Raw genomic sequence first — 15,864 nt, forward strand, 5'->3', positions numbered from 1 at the left:
AATTGGAATATCTGCTATTTTGGAAAAATGAAGTGAAACAATCAGGTAAATTTCCTTTTCAGTCAAGTCTGAATTTTGGACAGTGACATATTTACAAATGGGAAATGGACCTGCAGTCTTACAATGAGTCACTTATGGACAAACCAGCACCACAATTATGCCTAATTTTCTTTGTCTGATGTGGTCTCCATTCTTTTCACTTACTAATGCACTAATGATTTCAGAAGTTAACAGGCTTAGAAAATAATTTATAGTCTCGGAAGTAGCTAGAGTAGTCCCACTATTAACAAGGAAACACATACACACGTGTGTGCTCACAGGTGCATGCACATAAATGCATGTGTAGCTAACATATGTATATGTATAAAATACACATGGATATTTCATATAAATAAGCTTTTTCTGAAATAATATACAAGGAAGAGTTGTCAGTTTTTATCTTACTAGAGAGTAAGACCAGATGGTCATAGGATCAGGAAGCAGAATTTACTTTGAAATTTTAAAAGTTAGGATAAATTAAGCTGGCTCTCTTTTCTAATGCTCTCTGGTGTCAAAGGAGCATATCCTTCCCACTCCCTCTAAGAGTCTCCTGATAAATGTCTGTAATAAGTTCACACATATATATTCTTAGCACCTAGAATCTTTGCTTCTGATTCCAACTAATTATTGTTTCAATGACACTTGATGATACAATGTAAGAAGTGATATATAGTGTTATGAACTTTTGCATCTGTTATAGTTGAATGAAAAACATTATTCTCTTTTTCAGATGGAACCTCTACAAAAAGCTCTAGATACAGCTAGAGAAGACAACAGGAAATTGGCTATGAGTCTGGAACAAGCTCTCCAGACAAATAATCATCTGCAAACCAAGTTAGATCACATTCAAGAGAAATTGGAAAAAAAAGAGCTTGAGCGACAGAATTTGCAAACATTCAAGTAAGGGCAGTATAGTCACAGTAAAATTAGGGAAGAACCTCTGCAGGAGTAAGACTGACTCATTCACATAAACCAGTTAAGCCCTCTTCTACGTGGAACTAGTACTCTCAGCAGAGCCATGTTAAGGAACCAGGCATAGCTGAGCATCAGCAGGTAGTAGCTGATTGGGTTGGGCTCATTTGACTCTCCTTTTCAGCTCTTCTCTCATCTACTATCAAGCTGCTTCTTTACACAAAGATTAAACCACAAATTGAATAATATTGAATAGAAGGGACACCCACATGTTTCTGCCAACCCTTTTCTATCAACAGTTTGTGTGTCCTTTAAAAGTGTGATTTGAACAAGGAAAAACAGTAGCCTGGGTGAGAATAACACATCCAGAAATGGGATGACTCTATCTAAGCAGATGTTAAGCCATTAATTGTTTTCAGTTTTGACCTGAGATTAGTTAGATGAAACCCATCAAGTTCAGGTCAAGCCACTAACCTTTTGTCTTAAATTATATCTAGGTAAATATGATTTAGATATTAATAACATTCCATGAAAATTTATACTTAAAGGAAATGTAATGTACACGTAAATCTTTATTCTTTTCAGTTAATGAACATGTTAATACAAGGAAAAGTATAAGCTAAAGCATATACCTAAAAAGGTATTTTTCATATATGTGATGTGTGCAAATTTTATATTCTGGTGAAATGTTACTGCTCAAGACTGTTCCATATTGTGTTTATATAGTGGTTGGTGTCATTTAAAAACTCTTTCATATCAGTTTATGTAGTTATGGTTTAGATGGTTAGTAGTTGTTCAAAAGCCTGAAAATTCTGGAAGTTCTTCTTTAGGTGACCATAAAATGTAATCCCTGCCACTACTGCTAAAAAAAATAAAATAACTAAACATAGCTAGGTTATTTATATGAAAAGGATGAAGTGAGAGTCAGAGGTCCCCTTGCAGCATTTGCTTCAGAATTCACCTTTATGCCACTGCTTACAATATTTTCATCAAAGGTGAATCATGCTGTTTTACTTGAGATCTGTGAACTTCCTGAAATTATATGCAAAATTGTATTTATCAGTGCACACACTCAGAAAGACAGAACAAGTTTGGGAGATTATATTTTAGACATGTTGAGTTTGAGGTGGAATCATTTAATAGACTAGAAATGCAGGCCTAGTTCTATTTTTAAAGAAATTACCCAGGCATGGTACCATGTGCCTGCAGTGAGCTATGAATATACGAACATATCGTTGACATACCATTGAACTCCAGCCTGGATGACAGAGTGAGATCCTGTCTCTAAAAAAAAAAAAACAGAAAGAAATGGAAATGTAGGTTTAATTCTTAAAGAGGCTTCAAGTTGTAATCCATCTTTATCAAAATGAAAGCTAAAAAGTGAAAGCCTTGACATTGGTTAGACTGCCACATTAGAAGTATATAGAGAGAACCCAGGCCAGAACTTGAGGATCTACTATATTTCAGGGGGAAGGAAAAGAGGCCATAGAAGGAGCATTTAGGGAGGTAAGGAATGTATAGGGAGGATGCAACATCACCAAAGGCGAAAATGAGTGAGTCAGATGCTGCAGAGTCAAAGAGAATAAGACCAGAGAGAAGGCCACTGGGTTTTGCAACTGGTTTCCACTGATCATCCTCTAGCTGGCCAATTTCTATAGATACGGAAGATTACAAAGAGTAAGCAATTGATGAGAAAAGGATGACAAGGACAGTGGTGATGGAAAATTGTGGATAGCATCTCAAGTGTATAACATGAAGACAAGTTATTCTGCTGCTGCCTTGTTTTTAGGGTAGGAGAAAATGGACTATGATAAAAAAGTATGGGAAAGAACCTGATTGAACTGGAGAAAAACAAGAGTGAGAGCATAAGTGGAAAGGTTATCATTAAAAATGAGGTTGGACATTTCTTCCTCTGAGACTAGGGGGAAGGAGAAGATGGGTGACCATCCAGAAGACTATTGAGGAAGCTGATGGTAGATGGTCTGATATTGTATTTTCCATAGAGGAAGTTAAGAGTAAGATGACTGTGTTCTGATAAGGAGTAATCACACATTAAGTCATTATCAGCTAGAACAGAAAATATTAAAGCTAGAAGGAACCTAGTGATTGTGTAAGTCCATTGGTTATAAATCTTTGTTAGAGTCACCTATCCTTTTAAGAGTCAGAAGCTATGGGCTCACACACACACACATTTTGCATATCATTCCAGGGAATTCTGGCACCCTTAGAGGCCTATACATGGATCTTGACCAAGGAGCCTGAGTTAAGAATGCTGGTCTAATATAAGACTCTCCCTATAAAGATAAGGAAACAATATAAATAGAAGTGAAAACTTAGGGAGCAAATAGCTGCTAGCAAAAAGACCTGACAAGACAAAAACAAGTATCTCTTTTACAGTATCACTGCTGCTTTTAATATTTTTCTTCGATGTGAATTTTTTACTCTTTTGATTGGATCTCTTTATGTAGAATTTTTGTTAATGTTCTACATAAATGCACTTCTTTTTTCTTGTTTATGAGCTCCAGATCAGTGAGGTTCACCTGGTGACTGATTTGCTGCTTGTTTATAAATCACACATCACACACTTTTTGGAGAGTTGTATGTTCCCCTCCAAATCTTTCTTACCTTTTAAGATGATTTCTAAAGGTAATTTATCATCTGTCTTCTTAAATACAGAGAGCGAATGACTGAGGAGTCCAAAGCAGAAGCAGAATTGCATGCTGAACGCTTAGAAGCTCTAAGAAAGCAGTTTCAGACTGAAAGAGAAACTGCAAAGAAAGCGGCACAACGGGAAATGACTGAGGTATGGAGTCATGACAAAAAATTTCTCTCTAGGCAATGCCTCTCACAAGGATAAGCAGCTAAAGGATTTTAGAGAATGGCTACAGTTCTTTGGTTCTTATAATCCACCTTTGATCAGCAAGCCCAATGCAATTGAAACCTCTCTATGTAGTTTGTAAAGGGACACACAAGAAAATAGTTTCTGTTGTACAGTTCTTTGCCCAGCAAAGGAATGCCTTGATGAGAGCCTTTCTGTCAGAGGGATGACAGGGTGGGATCGAGGAATTAGGAGACTGCTATCTGCTTGACGGAAATCCAGTCAGCCATCTCCTCAGTTCACTTAGCTGCCATCTCTTCTGCATCCACCCTCTCCTAAGAAGCACAGAGAAAGCAGTAGAAGGCATGGTCCATGCTCTAGTGTGTGCTAAATGACCTCTGTTTCCTTGTGATCTCCACTCTGGACATTAGACAAATAGGGAAAACATCAGAGAACCTTATTTGGATAAGTGGAGGCTGTGTACAGTTTGAAGGAATTCAAAGAAGGGGAAGTTCATTTTAGTTTGGTTGGGTGGCAGAAGAAGGGAGGCTTAATGAGAGTATAGAATCGAGACTTAGAAAGAGTGTTACTTAGATGGGACCAGCTGATGGCCTTAACAACCAGAATGCTGGATGTGAACTCGTAGGTAGAAATGGAGCACTACAGGTTTCTGAGCAGGGGTGGTGTGATATAAGCATAATTTTAGGAAGGTTAATGCAACAGGTGAGCAGGGAAGAGTGAAGAGTAACTAGAGGCATGGAGGCTCATGAAAACTATAATTGTCAATTTGAGTATTAGATAATTAGGACCAAGAAATGTAGTTCTGTTGAAAATAGAGAACAATTAAATAAGAAAGCCATTTCAATTAAAAAAATTGTCAAACATTAAATGTTATATTTATATCATGAAAAAGGAGTGAGAGGAATTAAGATAATTTCCTTGGTTGAGCTGGCTGGTCTATGTTCTGCTAAATTTGTTACATTTAGCAATTGCAGTTGACAAAGACCATTCACAAAATCAAACTGAGCTAATAGTATGTATTGATAGGACAATTTTGTGAATTTCAAAGCATTGTATAAATATAAATATATTATAAAAAGAAAATTCTGTGGGAAATAAAAATGTGCACTAAATGTAGAAATATACCTTTAATTAGAGATCACTGTTCAGAATACTTATGAAGCTGAATCTTCTTAACAAGGATCAGTAATGATGGTGAACTTGTGAGGAGACCCAGAGAACAGTGAAAGTGTGAGAAGTTAGCAGCAGCAGTGGGCTCCTGGAGCATTGCCTGAGTCCCAGCTCTGCCTGTTATTAGTAATGGTTAATTTACTATCTGAGTAAGTGACTTCTGAGTCTCAGTGTCCTTAATCATAAAATGGAAACCATCACAATTACTGTTGAGGTTTGTTTTGAGGATTAAATTGGAAAGTATGTATAATGTAATTATCACGGTGCCTAAACATAATCAGTACAAAGTAAGTGATAGTTGTCAGGGCTTATCCAGTTTTAGACAAAGCTGTGATTGAGGTAACAGTGGAATATCTAATAGGGAGGTAGCTAGGTGGTGATAAAAGACTCTGGTGTAAAGTTAGGATCTAAAGGAAGGAACTAGTATAGAGAAAAAAGGTACAGATAGCCTTGACTTCATTCTTTGCTGTGTTAAATGCTACCAGCTGTAGAGAATACCACCTCCTTTTTTTTCCCTTCTCAGCTGCCTCTTTTTCTTAAAATCCAAGTGGCATTGACTTAAGGGCACATTAGGAGGAGGGGGACTCTGTAAAATTAAGTAATCACCATGCTATCTTTTCACAAGATAATTTATTAAAATCCTTAAGAATTAAAAAGCATTATTATAAAAGTACATGCAGTGGTAGTCAATAGCTGACAAGTATTTATGTAAACTACCATATAATTCATTTTCACGCCTCAAATATGAGGCTACAAGTGACAGAAAGGAAGAGAAAAGCTTATAGCATGGTAATAATCACCAAGCAATTACTGTGTGTCGGACTTTACATTCTTTCCCTATACTATCTTATTTAATTTAACTGTTACATGTATCCTGTGAAGCAGGCTACACACATGCTTTTCAAATGATGAACCTTAGGCTTAAGGTAGTTAATTGCCCAAAATCACTTGGCTAGTAAGTGGTGAAGCTGAGATTTGAACTTAGGTCTGTCTGACTCCAAAGCCATGTTCTTAAAATGCAAATAATGACTATACATTTATATTCTTTATTCTAATAAAGATTTTGTTCTTTAGTGTTAAAAATTATGAAAATCACTTGATCTGTTGCTCCATAAAACTGCTCAATCAAAAACATTATTATTATTGCTTCACTTACACGCCTTTTTAAAAGAAAGAATCAAAGACAGAAAAATATAGGGAAAAAACTAAACAGGCTTCTCTTAATGGAGGGTAAAAAGGTTCCAATTTTTTCCTTTGTGTTTCAAGCTGAAGAAAGCCCTTGACGAAGCCAACTTCAGATCAGTGGAAGTGTCCCGGACCAACCGAGAGCTGCGGCAGAAACTTACAGAGCTTGAAAAAACACTGAACAGTAACAAGGAGAAAATAAAGAATCAAAAGGCCCAAATTAAGCTCCACTTGTCGGCTAAGGCGAATAATGCTCAGAATGTAGAGAGGATGAAGGTTATATGAGAAACCCAAAGTCTCTAATCACTTCCTTCCCTAGTGCCCTGTGAGGATCCAGGCAGTTGATGGTGTCTGGGGACGTAGGATTTAGAATCCTACCAGCAGCCTGTATTCTCTGGGAATTGGGCAGATTGCCTTATGGGAGGACCATCTCTCTTCAGTGGAGATGATGCTGTGTAAATGGTTTCTTATTAGCTGCCAGCATCATGTTTGGCTCCCCATCTGCCCCTTCTATGCTGATTGTACTGGACTTTGCTCTTTTGGGATCCGTGTGCCAGATGGGAAAGCCCAGCAGGAACTGATAATTTTGGGGTCTCATATGGGATTCTGTTTGCCATCCTATAGGCAAAAAGAGCAAACTAGTTTTTCCACTGATCATCTTTTTATGTTATTTCCACATTTACTTTCAGCAAATAGAAACAGAATTGAGGCAAATGGAGATAATTAAGGATCAATATCAGAAAAAAAACTATGAACAGGTAGATGATTTCCACAAACTCTATTTACCTTTCATGTAATATCCCAAATTTGGACAGGTTCACTAAATGTCTCTCTCTTTGTATTCTCTTAGTCATTGAGTATCCAGAGGTTTGTATCTGAAATGACTAACCTGCAGAAAGAGATGCAGATGTTGGCCAAGAGCCAATATGATACTTCAGCACGGAATAAACAGCAAGAGCTGCGGCTAGAGGCAGAGCGGAGAAGAAGGCAGGAACTAGAGAAACGATGCCAGGTAAGACGTTTCTTAGATTCATCTCAAAGATTATCAGCAAATGGTTTGGGCTAAAACCCAGCATTAGTGCACCTAGATTTTCTAGATTCTATAGAAGAAGCATACGTTTATAAGTTGTTAACCTTAGAATAAGTCCTTAGAATAATAGTATCTAGAAAGAAACCTGTAGCTTTGAATGTGGCAAATGTTGTCTATTTTCATTCAAATTAGTAAAAATGTCCATTTTTAAAGAATTGCTAGAGCTTACATATGCAAAATGCCAGCAACTAAGTGTAAGACTTCTGAACTGGATTTCATAACCTTTCAGGAACTTTATACCCCTTGGTTCTTCCCTGTAGCACAGATATATCTGCTGCTGTTACAGGACTTTTAACTATTTCCTAGCCTAATAAAAAGCATAACATTACATATCACTGAGAAGGGACTTTAAGAGATCAATGAGCTCTTGTCTTCCAATAGAGATTGTCTGCTATGAAAAGTATCCCTCCAATTCTGAAAAGAGGTGTTAATCAGTGTCTCTCAGTAGAACTATAAATCAAAATCAAAATTTGTAATCATATACATATATGTAGAATATATGTTAAACTGAAAATAACAGTTTTCATTTTATATTTTGGTAGCACCTGAACTGAGAAGGTAGCTCACCCCACTTTCATAATTTGGTTGCAATTTTATTACAAAAGTGATAAAAGTGGTTCCATGTGGTGCATAAGAAGTTTATAAAAATCATTGTATCACATTTTCAGGAATTGGAAGACGCTGTCAGACACCTGAAGAAATGTAAAGAAGCAACAGAGAATAAACTGAAAGAAGCCAGTGTAGAATCAGAGCAGGTGAGCCAGACCCATGGACATAACTTAGACAAGTTTCCTTCAGTACAGCAGTTCTAAAGCACACAAATCAATGTGAAATCCTTCATTAATGTATTTGTCTGGAATGCAACAGGCAAGAACCAACAATAACTTACTAAGTGTAGTCTCTATTGTAAAGAATAAGTAATGTTTGGATTAAGATTCTGTGTCCTGATGATAGATAAAACAATGCTAAAATATTAATTAAACCAGAAATCCAAGTCCTTACCACTACATATAAGGGAAGACCAGCATGTGTTTGAATTTTAATATATTATTGTTTGATGAGCTAATGAAAGTGGAAGCTTTTTGTTTAATCAGTAACTAGAAGTATAAAGTAGGCCCTACTTAATTAATCTGTGAATTTGCTTCTCCTTTCTAAACTTAAATTGGCCTTTTTGAGGGTATTTAAATCAAACATTTTTAGAGCTAGAAAGGATCTTTGAGATCAGTAGTTTACTACAACTAGCCCTCATTTTCCAGATAAGAAAACAGATTCTTAAGCTTAAGGTATCACAATGATGTTGCTTCTAGTTGATTATGATTTGTCCCTGGTATAGCCATTAAATTAAATGACAGTATGACTCTCAGGATGATATATTAGAATACGGACTCTGACAAATCTGAGTTTGAGTGCCAACTGTGACACTTTCTGTGTGCCCATAGGGCAGTTACATTTACTTTCTTTAAGCCATCAGTTATCATATCTGTAAAAGTCAGGAAGTTAATGTCTACTGCATTATTCTGATAGATCAGAATAAGTTTCAGTGAAGGTTAGCACCCTTCTCATTTCCCATACAGTAATAATAATAGATATGATGTGCAATGCCATTTCAGTCATCTTTCCCTCCATGCCTGGTAAAGAATGCTAGAGAAAGGTGGAAGGTGAATTTTGGTTTGGTTTGGGGGCTAGGGTCATACCTGTTATCAGGATGCACAAACAGATCTGGAAAATATTTTAGCTTTGTGTCTTTCTAAAAGTTAAATGATACTATAAAAGGGAAGTTGTGTTTTCTTATCTCACTATAGTGTACCCACACTATGACCTGGCTAATATGGAACAAGTACACAGTAGCGCATACTTATTGAGGACCTGTTATATGTCAGATACCCTGCTAAGTGAGGGAGATACAGAGTGAGCAAGATGAATGGGGCCTCTCCTCTCATGGAACTTGCCTTCTTTCAGTCAAGAGGGAATCACACCACCCTGTCAGACTTCAGAATCAAAAATGAAAACATGGTTCATGAAACATAATTAACCAAATAGGAAAAACCAGTCATTTAACTTTTTATTCTAGGGGACATGTTCTGGAGCTATTTTAAAGCAACTTTATATATAAAAACCTATTGGCTCTACCTCAAAATGCCAAAATGTTCCAAGTACTTAGAAAAGTGCCAGGTATACCCAGGCACTCAAAAAATAGTTGTCAAATACATGAATAGTGATTCCAGATCATCGTCAACTATAGACCATGAAAAGGACTGTTTTCACGTCTAGCAAAGATAACTTGGAAGTTTGTGATTAGGACCCAAAGTACAAAAATATTTTTGATGATAAAGGAAATAAAAATAATACAATACAATTTTACACTAAGCTGGTCCAGTTTTTTAGTAGTTCCTTCTATTACCTTATAAAGCACAACAGAAACATTTAACCTTTATAATTTAGGTACTTTGGAGAAGTACTTAGTCTTAGACAGGGGTCCTCAAACTTTTTAAACAGGGGGCCGGCCAGTTCACTGTCCCTCAGACTGTTGGAGGGCTGGGCTATAGTTTTAAAAAAACTGAACAAATTTCTATGCACACTGCACATATCTTATTTTGAAGTAAAAAAAAAAAAAAAAAAAAAACAGGCAAAAACACCTGCATGTGGCCCACGGGCCATAGTTTGAGGATGCCTGGTCTTAGAGAACAGAACTCAGAAATTTAAAATATGGGTTGAAATACTACATTCTTAAGAATACTTCATATGTATCCGTTTCATTTTCAATGTCATCTTGTACTTTCATTCTTTCTTTTCTCCTGGATGCTTTCTTACCTTGGTATACATTCAGGAAATAATATAATAACAAATGCATTAAAAGCAGCAAGCCTGCATGCATTCTTTAATCCCTGATTTAGACATTACTCTCTTCTATAGATTATTAATTATATTGTGCAAATAGGTTGTAGGGATCTTGCAGTCAGAATTTGGGTGCTTTACTATCCAGTTAAAAAGTCTCTGGAACACAAAAAACTTGTAACTGTTTCTTTATTGTAACTTTTAATGATAACATTTACATGAACAGATAACAGCTAACCTGGAAGAAGCTCACCGTTGGTTTAAATGCAGGTTTGATGGCCTACAACTTGAGCTGACAAAAAACCGGTTGCAAAGGCTTCCCCGGGAAGACGGGTGGCAGGAAGAGGTAAAGTTAAGACATGGCTGCCTTAAACAATTTTGTATTTTTGCTTCTCGTATTTCTAAGTATAGAAGTTCTCTAATCATCTAACTGCTCTCTCTGTTAATCTTTAGTTTCTTTAAACTACTGCTAGAAAACCAGTGAACTAAATTATTTTTCTTATAAAGTTCCTCCTCTTCCAAACTGTCTAGATTAGAACCACCTATCTTGATGAATAAATGACATTCATAGAGGCAAAACAAATCCTAATTGCTGCAGTTAGTTTTGAACAGTCAGTGGTAGGTGTGTTTTCTTTCCAACAGGACCAAGATATAAGGCACAATGTCACGTCCAGCCAATCTGTTCTACAGCGATGGGAGGATAAACAGAATCTTAGGCTCATGCCCAAGAAGTGTCATTCTGAGTTAGAGAGGAAGTGATGTCCTTGACAATGGAGCTTCTTTGTGTATAGCTACACCTCCGTGATTCTGCATGCCCAGCACCTAGGGCTGGCCTGTTTCTACAGTCAAAAGAACATGAAGTCTTTAATGTGGCCTGAAGATTTTGGACCTGAGTTTATCCTGTTATGAACTCTTATATAAGTACAGAACCACCCCATGTTTTTTGTCCCTTTCCCCATTTCTATTCAATAAATCTATATTGGTATGATAGGAGATGCTGTTGCATGATACTTGGCTGTTTTTCTAAGTATATTTTATCAAAAGGCATTTAGTAAGGTACTAAATGATATGGCTACTAAATAGTATGATACTTTGTTTCAATGAAATGTCCTAGTCTAACATTCAGTATATAATCCCTAGAAATAGAATCACCTGGAAAATGGTAAAAACTCTTCCACTGTCTTGTAAACTTACACACTTCTGTGTTGGGTGATTACCAGCATATCTTTAAAAAGACTAATATCTCTATTCTTAAAAAAGACATCTCAGAGATTGTATTTATGGCTTCCTTGGTCATTTAAAAGTAAATTTGTTGAATCCAGCAGTCTGTTCTGCTCAGAGGGACTATGCCTGACCAACATAGCTCTTCCTTACTATAGTAAGTAATAACTTCAGCTTTGTCTTTTTATTTCAGATATTGAATGATGGATTAGGTAATACAGATTTAACATATGTAAATGGTTGGCATAATACATGGCTTAATTAATGCTCAAGTAATGGTAGCTGCTGCTGCTACTATCAAGACCTAAATCAAGTAAGCAATTATAAAATTGGAAAGAACATCAAATATAAGACTGTTAGCAGTTGATGAGCCTACTACTCAATATCTGATATAAAAAGACAAAGCTGAATTTATTGCTTACTATATAATAAGGGAGACCTGTGTTGCTTGGGCATAGTTCTTCCTGAGCAGAACAGATGGTCGATCTCTTATAGGGTTTTGGGAAATGTGGAGTTCAAGGATGAGAAGACTCTCAGAGGCATAAGCGGGTTGACATCTGTGTAGCAGCAGAGTTGCTAGGGTAAGACTGTTGTTCATTGACTGGCATTCAGAGCCATGTTTATTGGAGTCCATGCCTGCTTGTTTGACTTTCAGGAGTCGGGGACTATCACTGGTTTGGAGGCTTATAAAAACATGTACACTAAGGCAAGTTGTCAGTGATCTAGTGGACAAGTTAAAAACTGGTTCTGATAGCTGCTTGTTATTATGGCTTTAGAACAATCTCTTCCTGGGAGGTTGGAAACATTTTTATCCTTTATGCCTTCTTTTGGTCTTCATATCATTTGTTTAGGACATTGGCTTTATGGAAGCATTTAACACTAAACAACAGACATCAAACAACTGTTTTGTTAATCCAGGGACAATAGGAAGTGTTAGCACTGGTACAGACACCTCGCTGGTTAGAAAAAGAAAATTCATGGATATTACCCATAACTATTCTGGTTTTATGATTTGAAAGTGTCCCTTCCAAAATTCATGTTGAAACTTAATCCCCATTGCTCTTTAGTAGTAAGATGGTTAGACCTTTGGGGAACTGATTAAGTCATGAGGACAGAACCTCATGAAAGGGCTGGAAGGAACTAGGTTAGGCCCTTTACCCTTCTCCCTTCCACCACATGAGGACAACAGCATTTGGCCCCTCCAGAGCAACCAGCAACAAGTGCTACCTTGGAAGGAGGGAACAGGGACCTCACTAGATATCAAACCTGCCAGTATCTTGACCTTGGACTTCCCAGCCTCCAGAACTGTGAGCAATAAATTTCTATTGTTTATAAATTACCCAGTCTCAGATATTTTGTTATAGCAGCAGAAATGGACCAAGACATTTGGTTAGGAATTTAAAGTTGTTTGCTGTGTCTCTAAGCCTTGGTTCTGTTGTTTACTAGGTCAGCCAAAGTGAGGGAATACATTTCTCATGATCTCCTCAAATTGTCTAACTACTATGGAATAGGTCACTATCCTTAGGAGTCTTTCCCCAAAAATGGATTTATCCCTTCAGACTCTTGATAAGGAGATATAGTCAGTTGAGGGTATTACGGAGTCATAATCTTGAAACTGCCTAACCAAGAGCCCCACAGAATAATTAACCATGGTCCTGAGCTGGCACTGAAAACCTTGGTCCTGAAAGATCCCAGTTACAATACAAAGGAGATGATCAATCTTAATGGGTACAAATGTACTGCCCCTGATTGGTGTCATGACAGTTGCAGTTATGTGCTATTTATATCCTCCTTGTCCAGAACAAGGACATTTTTTTCACTTACGTATTGTCCTCCAAGGGTATCATTATTGATAAAGATATTGTAACTACCTTTATATCATTTTTTGGATTGACTACACTAGCTTGGGGGAAGGGAATTATAGTTTGGTGATCATTTCTAGTAAAGCTTATGGTTGTTAATATCAAGGGGGATATGATAACTAAATTAGGATTATATATGTTTAAACCAGTAAAGAGAAGAGTATTACCAAAAGAATAACAGACAAGATATATGTGAAAGAGAATGTGACAGAATAATCTTGTTCTGATGGTCCAAGGCAGAAGCTATCTGTTTTGTGTGGTCACTACATGTTCTGAGGCTTTTGGGTTAAAAGTCAATTTCTCTAGATCATCTGCTTCTGGAAGTTCTTTGGAGAACTTTTGGATCTTTAATGGGTACAAATTTCTAATTCTATTAAGGCCTTTTCTATTTTTCCAGAGGACGTTTCCAAGCAATGAGGATTCTGATTAAAGGGGCAAAGCTTATGTAATTAAAATCATGAATAACTGTTCCAGCTTAATGTGGTCCTATATCATTAGATAGATGGAATGTCCTTGGTAGGAAACGCGAACTCTAATCATTTTTTAGCCCTTGTAAGTGCTGACCTTTTGGTAGGGAAATACATCTACCCATCCAGAAAATAAATGTGTGTGCGTGTGAGATACATGAGTGTGTGCATGTATATATAAAACACATTAGAATGAAGCAATTGTATAAAATCCACTTGTAAACACTCAGGCTTTTAGGATATGGTTCTAGTTCATACCCCACCTTTACAATTTTTCCAATTTCTTATAGATGAGACATGATCTGGCCACATCCTTTGTCATCCAGAAAAGTTTCCAGCAGCAGTTAATATTGTAGCAATTTTTTCCTACTGTGATGGGCTATTTTATAGAGGATTTTAGCAAGTGTCTGTTTGAAGTTTTATCCAGTGTTACTGAGTGACCATTCTAGTTTTGCTAGCTCTTATCTTTCTTTCTTTTTTTATTTTAGCATATTACGGGTGTACAAGTGTTAAGGTTATATATATTGCCCGTGCCCCCTAGATCTTATCCTTAAGAATCTTACAACCTGATCATACTTAGTGCTTCTGTACGGAATTTGGCAAAGATTTACACTAAATCTTTGCAGAAGATTTAGTATATTTAAGATGTATTCCTGGAACTTTTCCATGGATTTTCTATTTGTTGATTTTTTTTGTTGTTGTTGTGTAAGGTATCTTTATGGAGGAACATTAAAATTGGAACAGCCTGTTTAGTGTGATGATTTGCTAAAGTACTTTATAGTGTAGCATACAAACTCCTATTGTGGATCTCTATTTTTATGACAGCAGTAGTTTCAAAGTAGTATCAAGTCATCAGTTAATTCACATTTGTTGTTCATTTTTAAAGGATACTGGAGGAGGCTAAAGGAATGTCTTTGTTTCTATAAGTGAGTTATTCTAAAAGCATTGCAGCTACTAGAGTATATATTCATTCTTTTATTTTCACAATTTTTCATGCCCTACAGAAGGTCACAGTTTAGTCATTTAAACAATTTGGCTTCTGGTAAGGAATTAAATTCTTTGAGACATTTGGTGCCCTTTATATAACCATCCTTGTTTGTCCCTCCTCGTTTTTAATATAAGGTCCATCAACAAACAATATTAAGTCAGAATTTGGTATTGGAGTATACAAATGTTCTGTTTAGGGCATTAACATACCTCTTGAATTATTGAAGTGCTATATTGAAATTCACTTCTGTTGAGTAAGAAATACAAAAGTGCTGGTTAAGACTGTTAAGCCAGGACCTGTGCTTCTGACCAAGATTGGGGAACAAGGACCAGATCACCCTCCCACTCGAAACAACCAAAAAACAGACAAAATAAAGAAAGACCCTGGGCATCATGTAGCAAAGAACAGTGATTCCTGAGAGAAAAGGAACCAAGGAGGTGATCCCTGCCATTGCCTCTGTGTTGAGAAGGAATCAAGGTGGGGCCAAGCAGGTCCCTGGAGTTAAAGAGGTGGAGCGGAACCCAGAGAGACAAAGGCGGTGACAGCACCACAACAGAGCACCGGAAAGGAGAGAGCTGGGCAGACAGGACATTTCACATGTCTGCAGAGTAGTCAGCTGAGTACTGGTCAGCACATGCATGTGAGGAAACTACCCAAGGCTAGAGAAAGAACCATCCCGAAAAGTTAGAGATAACAGCACCTGGCACACAAACATAATGCCAGTTCCCGCCAGTCAGAATTGGAAACTTCACGATTTATGGGGCATTGGGTAGAGTGTACCCAATAATAGTAGTAAAGAATAGTTAACCCTCAGTAGTAAAGAATAGTTGTCTCAGTAGTAAAGAATAGTTAACCCTCAAGTGAACACCGCTGTGGTCCCACCTAATGAGTCTTAAAAGTAAAATCCCAAATGATCTGGTTCCAAGTAGTTGTGTTCCAGAACAAAGCTTAAGAATATGTATATCATTTGTACCTGTGTAATATGCTAAAAGAAAAAAATATGTACAGGCATACTAAAATATATGGCACCCATCAAGGTAAAATCAGTGTCCAGCATCCAATCCATAATTTGCAAAGAAGCAGCAAAATATGGCCCATAATGAGAAACCAGTCAAAATTGACCCAGAGCTAACATAGATGTTAGAATTAGCAGACAAGGACATTAAAGACATTATTATTATAACTGTATTCTATATGTTCAAAGAATATTACACCAGTAGATGGTAATATAAGAGATACAGTCATGTGTCACTTGA

The 15,864-nt window shown here is 36.8% G+C and overlaps 1 protein-coding gene across 1 annotated transcript in view; it reads left to right on the forward strand.

The window, feature by feature from the left end:
* CCDC150 (coiled-coil domain containing 150) overlaps window positions 1–11,063 on the forward strand; it is a 77,586-nt gene extending 66,523 nt beyond the window's left edge. Inside the window, 8 exon segments of the mRNA XM_076005769.1 lie at window positions 770–939; window positions 3,628–3,754; window positions 6,227–6,421; window positions 6,835–6,903; window positions 6,996–7,157; window positions 7,904–7,990; window positions 10,297–10,416; window positions 10,713–11,063. Coding sequence (XP_075861884.1) covers window positions 770–939; window positions 3,628–3,754; window positions 6,227–6,421; window positions 6,835–6,903; window positions 6,996–7,157; window positions 7,904–7,990; window positions 10,297–10,416; window positions 10,713–10,829 — 1,047 coding nt within the window. The 3' untranslated portion in view covers window positions 10,830–11,063.
* Window positions 11,064–15,864: the final 4,801 nt, after the last annotated feature.

Source organism: Microcebus murinus, chromosome 8 (genome assembly GCF_040939455.1).
Source record: "Microcebus murinus isolate Inina chromosome 8, M.murinus_Inina_mat1.0, whole genome shotgun sequence".
NCBI classification, from domain to species: domain Eukaryota; kingdom Metazoa; phylum Chordata; class Mammalia; order Primates; family Cheirogaleidae; genus Microcebus; species Microcebus murinus.